General features: G+C 38.8%; 1 protein-coding gene across 1 annotated transcript; it reads right to left on the reverse strand.

Moving 5' to 3' along the window:
* Positions 1-885: 885 nt before the first annotated feature.
* LOC134449461 (zinc finger protein 883-like) lies at positions 886-7,728 on the reverse strand. Its single transcript, XM_063199416.1, has 2 exons — positions 7,071-7,728; positions 886-2,285 (listed from the first exon to the last, which is right to left on the reverse strand). The coding sequence occupies exons 1-2, from the start codon at positions 7,564-7,566 to the stop codon at positions 1,012-1,014; spliced, it is 1,770 nt and encodes a 589-aa protein (XP_063055486.1). The 5' UTR covers positions 7,567-7,728; the 3' UTR covers positions 886-1,011.
* Positions 7,729-10,164: the final 2,436 nt, after the last annotated feature.

Here is a 10,164-nt window from a genome sequence, read left to right on the forward strand (position 1 = left end):
TGGTGGCACAGAAGAGTATATTTTTCTCTAAAATATTTCCCACATGTGGTACACTGACAAACAATCGTAAATCAACGACGAGTGATTAATCGTAACGACACAACTACTACTATAGATTATTATTTAGTGGAGACACAACGCAAATCTTATGCGATCGGGCTTGGGGGAACATAGGTACGCTCCCTTTCAGACCCCTTATGGCTAAGAACTCATTGTGCTCTTTCGGATGGTGCTTCTGCAGATGTTTTATTAGGGTCGTAGTACACAGGTATGTAGCACAGTGCATGATACACCATAATTAAGACCAATTGCAAAATCCCGGCCTATTCCTTTAAGGAAAGTACTGCTACTATAAATCTGCAGGTTACCATACCAAGCTTGTCTGGACAAGTGTTGAGGAAGAACACAGGACACAGACACAAAATTGAATCAATTCATTTTTAATCAGGAAAGAAAGAGGAGCTACTTGGGCCTACAATTAATAATTTCCTTTTAGCTAAGGCATTACTTTGGCACACTTTGTCACACTGGTACTATGTGTGCAAATGCTAAATTCCATACAACACATCACTTTCAGAGTCAGCCACAGGCAGTAACCTTATACACATTCAATGCAAAGTGTCCATTATTTCAATCTTGTCCATCATCCACCAAAACAGATGTGCTTTTTTAAATATACAGACTACATGCCCAAAATGTAGTAATCTTGTTTCTGATTTTCATTATGTGAAGCAAACTCCAGCTGCTGCTACAAGATTTACAATGAAGACATATTATTCAAACTTTAATGACTTAAATGAGTGAGAGAGTTTCATGAATGTTAGTGTGTTTAGTAGTGTGTTGTTAGTGTGTGTGTGTGTGTGTGTGTGTGTGTGTGTGTGTGTGTGTGTGTGTGTGTGTGTGTGTGTGTGTGTGTGTGTGTGTGTGTGTGTGTGTGTGTGTGTGTGTGTGTGTGTGTGTGTGCGCGCGCGCATAGATGTGTGTTTATGAATATTCATTCATGAGTTGGTATTATTTGTATAACTCATCTTGTGTTTCCTTACTAGACTGCATATGTGAATGAGATTCGACATGTGATACATGGATGTGACTTTTCATGTGTGTCTGAAGATTACCTTTTGTTATATAAGCTTTTCCACATATGAAACATTGATGAGGCTTTTCCCCAGAATGGGTTTTCTGGTGGCACAGAAGAGTATATTTTTCTCTAAAATATTTCCCACATGTGGTACACTGATATGGCTTTTCGCCTGTATGAATCATCTGGTGTCTCCTTAGATTCCTTACATCTTTGAAGGACCATTCACAAGTGGTACATTGGTATGTTTTTTCACCTGTATGAATCATCTGGTGTCTCTTTAAATTGCGTTCAGTATTGTAGAACTTTCCGCACATTGTACACTGGTATGTTTTCTCACCTATATGAATCATCTGGTGTCTCTTCAAATTGTGTAAAGTATTGTAGAACTTTCCGCACGTTGTACACTGGTATGGCTTTTCCCCAGTATGGGTTCTCTGATGCTTTTGAAGGGTATGTTTTTCTCTAAAAGATTGTCCACACATTACACACTGATAACGCTTTTCAGCTGTGTGACTCATCTGGTGTCTCCTAAAACTGCCTGCATGAATAAAGGACTTTCCACACGTGGTACACTGGTGTGTTTTTTCCCCAGTATGAATCCTCTCATGTCTTCTTAAAGAGCTTAGATCTCTGAGGGACCTTCCACAAGTGGTACACTGGTATGCTCTTTCCCCAGTATGAATCCTCTCATGTTTCCTTAAAGAGCTTAGATCTCTGAGGGACCTTCCACAAGTGGTACACTGGTGTGTTTTTCTCCCAGTATGAATCCTCTCATGTCTTCTTAAAGAGCTTAGATCTCTGAGGGACCTTCCACAAGTGGTACACTGGTATGCTCTTTCCCCAGTATGAATCCTCTCATGTTTCCTTAAAGAGCTTAGATCTCTGAGGGACCTTCCACAAGTGGTACACTGGTGTGTTTTGTTCCCAGTATGAATCCTCTCATGTTTCCTTAAAGAGCTTAGATGTATGAAGGACTTTCCACATGTAATACATGAATGCTTATGCTCACTAGTATGAATCCTCCTCACATGTGACTGAAGATGATGTTTTAGTTTGAAAGATTTTCCACATTTTGTACATGGGTGCTTTCCACCAGTATGAATCTTCATGTGTCTGCTTAAATTAGTTTGAAGTGTAAAGGCCTTTCCACATGTGGTACACTGGTGTGGTCTTCCCCCTTGATGCTTGTTAACACCAGAGGCCCCTGTTAAAAAGACAATATGTAAACATTTTGAATTCATACAATAACAGTGCAGAGAAAATACAAGGTTTGAAATATTTCTGACCTTATTGTAGGGGTGGGCGATATGACAAAAATGTCTTATCACCATTTTTTAACATAAAATATTTTGATTTCGATTTTTTATTATGATCTTCCATTGAAAAAAGTTTAAAATTTAAATTAATTTCATGTAAACACACTGATGACAGATGTCAGACTGTGATTTCTGTTGAGTAGTCCAAATAATTACATATTTTGGCACGCACAAAACTCACAAATCGATTGACTAGTTAAGTCATGATGATTCAACACTAATTTTGCTAGATCCGGGTAGTATATCACTGTATTGTACCAGAGAATGTGGATCTAACAAGCGGCGAAAGTCAGGTACTTTATGGGAAACAGTCAATAGGGGGCGTTTTGAGTCAGTTTTGAGTCAAATCCGCCACTCTGGAGTGCACAGGCAGTCACGTATGCCATTTGGAATGAACAATAACCATACAAAAGAATGTGGATATAACGCAAGGCTAGGCATGATATGGCTAGCTACTTTGGCAAATTTAGCCTTATAGATAATTGACTTCTGCACTGAAAGTGCCGCAAAAACGAGATGGTGTAAGCATTCGTAAATGAAAAATTTCACATACAAAATATTTTTTTTTACCATATTATGTAGAAATCGTGTAAACAGTTCCAATGCATTCCAATGTAATTTGACTGATGTTCATTCCAGACAGCGTGATCTCCAAAAAATCTGTGCTCCTGGACACGGATGTTAAGGACACGAAATCTGTGTCCAGGAGCACGGTTTTCGCCAAAATTCTGTGCTCCTGGACACGGAATTGTTTTCCGTGCTCCTGAACACGGAATTGTTTTCCGTGATGGGCACACGGAAGTGCTTTCTATAGGCTATTACCACAGCACTGTGTTAACTCTATCATTAGAAAATACATACCAAATGCTAATCCTAAACAAAATAATGCCATAGCAATTTAAGTTGTGCCCTGACCAAAACATTCCCTAACCTTAACCTGTCATTAAAGACATATTTTTGAGAAATACCTTTTCCAGTTGGTTGCTAGGCTATCAAATTCATATAATGATTGAAAGAAAACTAGCTGTTCCCAGACCAAAACAATCCCTAACCCTAACCTGTCAGTAAGAAATGTTTTTTTTGGGAAAAAATATTCGAAATAAGAAAAATCCTGAGAAACCACAAGACTGTGGAAACATAGAGCTGTGGGAGTATAGAGAGAGCACTTCTGTGTCTCCATCACGGAAAATAATTCTGTGTCCAGGAGCACAGAATTTTGGCAAAATCCGTGCTCCTGGACACGGATTTTGTGTCCTTGACATCCGTGTCCAGGAGCACGGAATTTTTGGAGATCATGTTGTTCCAGAATGGCAGCCATGCCAGAAAATCATGGGGCCAACTGTTGCTATGGGACGTTGTATTGGCCTTCGCCTGTTGTTAGATCCACGCTCTTTGATTGTTCTAGTATAGTTTAGCACTACATATTCAGCAGAATTTAGTCACAATGATACTATATTAATTTAGTAGTGCATGTAGCCTATACTACACAATTAAATCTAGTTATTAAGTCAAATGTCCATTATTATGAAATATCGAGTTGAATGGATCTGAGTGAAAACCTTTGATAAAATGTTTAAAATATTTCCTTTTTATTTACGCACTATGTAGATCAAATGTCAATATCCAAGGATTTACACATCAAATCTCAAAAATGAACAATGTCTTATGTCATTGATGACAAATAACTGTCATTGAAAAAAAACACCTTTAACTTAAAACCATAATAAGATTAAAGGACATAGTCTAATGAGTAGAACTTGGAGATGTTTAAAGAGTACCTATTTAAAGATGTACTGTGGTACTGCAACCAGGTATTGCAACTATACTGCTCATGGAAACAGTGCTGCCAATGGAAAATTTGATCTTATCATGCATATATACTAAATAAGTGTCTAATATTTACTAGTATGATCAAAGTATGTCACTTTTGCTGAAAAAGATATCTTAGTGCAGGTTCAGTTGTAAGTTTAGGAACATTTCATATAGATTTTTCCATTCAGCATTTTTTTTACTTCTAGGACCCCCCCGAATACAAATCCACCTGTTTCCAATTTTTTCCTTAATATTTAATGGCAAATCCAAGATGGCTGCCATTGTGTACAGAACATTCGCCATTAATGCTGTTTTAAGGATTGAATTTCTTCAGTTAATCTTTTTTTTATTTCCAGGACAACATTTAATAGAAAACCACTTGTTTCCAATGTTTTGCTTGTTTTTTAGTGGGAAAATCAAGATGGCGGACATCATATTTGGCAAAATCCATTATTTCAGCCATTATTGACTTTTATTGGTAATATTTGTTACATGACTGAAGTCAGCCATCACATAAACTAAATCCATTACAAAATCCAAGATGGCCAACATTTCATATAGCAAAATCAATATTAACATAAATAATGATGCATTGAGAATCTTACTTAAGGTTCCCAGAGGAGGGAGTGCTAGCCTGATGTTTGTCTGCGCAGGAGTAAGCACACTGCATGCACTTTTGAGGAACTTGATGCATAAGTTTACACAGTGCCTGGATGTTTCTACCAATAGTATAATGGTGGCACTTTGTAATCCATCTGTGAGTAGTGCAAGGTATACATCCAGGATGAGAGCTCACTGGACACAATGTTTGTATAGATTTTAGTCATCTTATTCTGTGCCTTTTTGTGTTGTGATGTCTAATCTGTGTGGTTTGTCATGATGTGTATAACCTATGTTTTGTGTTGATTTGGGCAAGTGCCTGTCAAATAAACTGAAACTGAAACTGAATGATTTCAGTTCTATAAAGCCATTCACTTGTGAATATTTAAGCACATAAGATTGTGTGCAGGTCCAAATTATTGTTCAAACAAAAATTACTCAATCAATTAATGTACAGTACCTGTTATGCAGTGCTACCTGTACAGTAGTATTACATATGCACTGGTTTGGCTGCCTATGTCAAGGCCAAGGTCTACAAAGTTGCTTCAGGGTCGGCTTCAGCTTATCTGAAGGCTATGAAACCAAATGTTCTGCCTGGGATGCTGCATTCCTCCAATTCCAACAATCTTGCCATGCTCTCTGCTCACAGAACTAGGCTCTTTGGCATGACAGTCAGTGTACACCCATGACCCTAGTAATGGCCACACTATCATACCTTTGTAAGACCTTTGGCATCATGAAGTATTGCTGGCACACATGTGAATGTAAATTGTGTCTGCCTCCAGAAATGTTGGGGCCCACAAAAGATTTGATTTTTGGGCCCCCATAAGGGCCCCTGTCAGTGCTGTCAGTGCTTGGGCCCTTAGAATCTGTAACATCTTTCCCCCCCCCTAGCGGCGCCCATGTCTGCCTCAATGATGCTACAGAGTATTCTCTCTATATTAATATGTGGAATGAGGTAGTCCTATTGCCCACTCTTCTGGATAGTTCTATGAAATGAATTAATAGGATTGTTTTGTACTTCCTGATCAGTCTATAGAGCTTAGTTGGAGGCAACAGGCCTTTTTTTGCAACTGGCAAATTGCAAGCCAATCTTTGCGCACAACATTTAAGGTGTGTCACCCCAAACTTCAGATGTTCTACCTCTGAGACTGAGGCATCGTGAGGATGGACATAGGGCTCCACTCCTGTCATAAATCACACCGGCTCCACCTGCTGCTATGCTATTGAGATCAGGGGTCAGTTCAGATATAGATGAGATCTAGGTTATTTGCTTGTTCAAGGGTTTTTGGACACCATGTTGAATTTTGGCAAAATATGAGATAAATGTTGATAACGTGCCTATCAAAATATTACCAATAGGCATACAATACTGCAGAATGGCTTTATAGACCGTAGCCCCTTAATGCACGCCTTACCTCCTGTGGCATGCTGTAATAGTCATTGAAAGTTAACTACCATAGCACTACAATACTATGAAGTTTTGTATTAGTAATGCACTACGACTTGGTCATTGCCATTCTGGTAACAGCAAATTTATAACGCCATGTCTTAATGGGTTAAAACACTAAAATGTCCTTATTTTGCTATAATGTCAGCAATCTTGGATTTTGCTTCTGAAAGTTAAAGGGAAAATAAAAACAAGTTGTTTTGTATTCAGAGGGGGTCCTACAAATAAATAGGATAAGACACATTACCTGGTCATAAAAAGAGCCGTTCGATGCCTTTTCTGATGTCATGTTGAATTTTTACAACAGATTGAATAATTTTTGAATGAAGTTCATGTAATGGCTGACTGAACAGTCCTCTATCCATTGTGAATATTACAAATACAAGAAAAAACAATGACTTTAGATACCTTAAAACACCAAATACATAATTTATGCTACATGTCATGTCAGCCATCTTGGATTTTGGTACTAAAACTTGAGGGACGGGGCTGGAAACAGGTTGTTTTTTGTTCAGGGGGTGTAGGAAATATAAAAAACACCAATTCCAAAAATGTATATGACATGTTTCTTTCAATTACATTCAATTGTTAGAATATGACCATATATCCGCCATCTTGGATTTTGGGCGTTTCCACTTCAGAAAAAAATTGGAAACAGGTGGATCTGAAGACTATGGGGTCTGTAGTTGATAAAAAACACAATTTGGAAAAATCTATATGAAATGTTCTTAAACCTTATTTTTGAGACAATTGAACCTGCACTATCTTTCTGGAAATTCAAAATGGTGGAAAATACTGATGTGAAACTTACTTGCAGGGATCATGGCATTGTTGCCAGCCTCGATCGTGGAATTCTCATTTTCCTCTTTATTATCCAGGAACGAAATCTTTTCTTCTTTACAGGATGCTGTTTTCGATTCATTCTTCTCATGTGTTCTGTGGGAGTATTCTTGATAGAAGTCGTCTTCTTTAACCTCCTTCTTGGGTGTGACCAGTTGGGATGGCTTGGTTGCCTTACTGGTAGACATCATACTACCATGACTGTTTCCAGTAAGAGACTCTTCTTCCACTTTAACTTCCATCACAGAATTCATTTCTTCCTTGGTACACTGGTTTGGTTTTTCACCTGTATGAATCATCTGGTGTCTCTTCATATTGTATAAAGTATTGTAGAACTTTCCGCACGTTGTACACTGGTATGGCCTTTCCCCAGTGTGGGATCTCTGATGCTGTTGAAGGGATTGCTTATGTCTAAAAGATTGTCCACACATTGTACACTGATAACGCTTTTCAGCTGTGTGGATCATCTGGTGTCTCCTAAAATTGCCTGCATGATTAAAGGACCTTCCACACGTGGTACACTGGTATGTTTTTCCCCCAATGTGAATCTTCCTCACATGTGACTGAAGATGATATTTTTGTGTGAAAGCTTTTCCACATTTTGTACATGAATGCTTTTCACCAGTATGAATCTTCATGTGTCTGCTTAAATTATTTTGAAGTGTAAAGGCCTTTCCACATGTGGTACACCGATGTGGTCTTCCCCCTTGATGCCTGTTAACACCAGAGGCCCCTGTTAAAAAGGCAATATGTAAACATTTAGAATTCATACAATAACAGTGCATAGAAATTACAAGGTTTGAAATATTTCTGACCTCGATGTAGAGGTGGGCGGTATGGCAAAAATGTCTTATCACGATTATTTAACAGAAAATCTTGATTTAGATTTTTTTTTTATTACGATCTTCCATTGTAAAAAGTTTAAAGTTAAATTAATTTCATGTTAACACACTGATGATATTCTCATAAACTGCACACTTTAAATACAATAATGTTCAGAATAAAAGTGAAGATGACAACGCTAAGTAAGTAGACATCACTTTGACGCTGATGGTAAACATCCTCACTGCAAGCAGGGTTCTTGCAGGATTCAGTGGGTCAAATTTTAGACCTTTTTTAGACCTTTTAAGACCATTGTGAGCACATTTTTAGACTAACCCCCGGCATTATGGAAGAAAGTATTTACATTTATTTATATGTCCCATTTTATATTTATATTAATTATATATTGTAAATCCTGTCATAGTTGTATTGATTTCTACTCACATAAATGTAGGCCTATTTAATTGAGTCCCAAAATTTCGTCCATAGGCATTATCATTACTTGTTAATGTGACGGAGGTCATCTTGCACCTGTTCACCCCCCTCGGGGATCGAACGTGCGATCTCGTCAACTACAACGGTCCGGCAATGGGAGACACAGTGCGATACCACTGGGCCAAGAGACTAGTCACTGGGCCAAGAGACTAGTCTCTCGGCCCAACGGCACGAGACTGTATGAGGCTATCGGAGGGAGGTTTACCAACGTTCCACGCCAACTCTGTGCTAGTTAGCCTCCGTTACACTAACACCCTCAGTAATGTAGAAAAAAATGTAAAAAATGTAGCATTCACGTTGAAGTGCAATGAAGGAATAAAGGCAAGATAAATAGGCTATTTCGAAATTAGCATAAAATCAAATAGCGTAACATAAAAGCAGGGTTGGGGAACCTACAAGGCCATCTTATTCGGCCCTTGACATAATTTTAATGTTGTGCAGTTTCAGATGAAATATGAAAAAGTATTGTTAAAAAAAAAAACCCTTCAGGGGACTTTGTTGTAAGGCACAGTCTATTCATAAAGTTAAATTGTATGGTCTTGTCTATAAATGGGACAGCGGGAAATAGAGTTATTCCCGTGGATGTTGGGATTTTTATGCTGCTTCCTCACTATTGAATCTTAGGAGACGAGCTAGTGCCGAAGGTGTTGTGTCAGTACACACTAAATGTTGTGGTGTTAATTCAACACTTAGAGAGTTCATTTAGGTCCAAATGATGTCAAATCAACTCTCTAAGTGTTAAATGAGCACTGCAGAATTTACAGTGTAGGAGGGTGCAGCCTTGCTAGCCATGCGCTGTTCTATCAAGAACGGCCCTGGCGCTGTCCCTGAAATGCACGCGGAAACGTAACAAAGTGGCTCTTTGAAATCCAGCGACTTGTAAAAGTATAGCATGGCTTCTATGCAATTAGAATAATTGCACACAGCAAATTTATCGATAAACCATCTGCCTTATCCACTTTTGTTTACCTATGGAAACCGCTGTGTCAAGAGAAGAGAAAGGGAAGCAAGTGAAGTCGCTTTGCCTAGACTCGAGGCAGCTGACAAGAGACAGGTATTTCACAGGAAAGGTCCAGGTTGCGTGCCGGATTTTTAAAATGACAGATGGGCGTGATTTGGTAGCCTATATTTTGTGATAATTAGGCTACGGCACAGTAAAAATGATGCGATATCCACTGAATCTGTCTTGTTTCTCCCGGTACGCCAACCACATTGACTGAGGGTGAAGTTGTTGGGACAGCAATAACTATAAGCGGGATCTCGTCGCCCAACGAAATATTTTTGCAACTGGATGCATACAGTAGACGCTTTCCAGAAGCCAGCACATGCCTCTTTCCATACCCATTTGGTTTTGATATATCCTGCGATCAAGCAAATAATTTCCCCACATATTGGACATACAGTCTAGGCGAGGAAAAGCACAAAGCCCTATGCCCTCCAGGACTGGAGACCCGCCCCATTCTACTTCTGATTCTAAAATGCTACTGTCAGTGTTCACCTTTCACTTAAAGGGGTATGCCACTATTTTGGGGCTTAATACAGTTAAAATTGTTGGCCAGGGTTTATAAAGGTGGTAAAGTGTCTTATTTTTCATGTAAGCCGTTGTATTGCTTTAAGACAAGTCAAAAGAGGGAGCATGTCACTAAGCTAGTGAAAGTCAATGCATCCGTGTAGCATGCTACATGCTACAGTGATCCGTTGACTTTCACTAGCTTAGCTACATACTCCCGGAAGGTGTGGAGACTTAT

This window comes from Engraulis encrasicolus, chromosome 1, assembly GCF_034702125.1.
Source record: "Engraulis encrasicolus isolate BLACKSEA-1 chromosome 1, IST_EnEncr_1.0, whole genome shotgun sequence".
Lineage (NCBI taxonomy): Eukaryota > Metazoa > Chordata > Actinopteri > Clupeiformes > Engraulidae > Engraulis > Engraulis encrasicolus.

Excerpts from the sequence above, each read along its gene's own strand:
- LOC134449461 (XM_063199416.1), bottom strand. The coding sequence starts at position 7,566 with ATGATCCACACAGCTGAAAAGCGTTATCAGTGTACAATGTGTGGACAA. Across the intron at positions 2,286-7,070 it reads CAATGCCATGATCCCTGCAA|GGGCCTCTGGTGTTAACAAG; the intron begins GTAAGTTTCACA and ends TCTTTTTAACAG.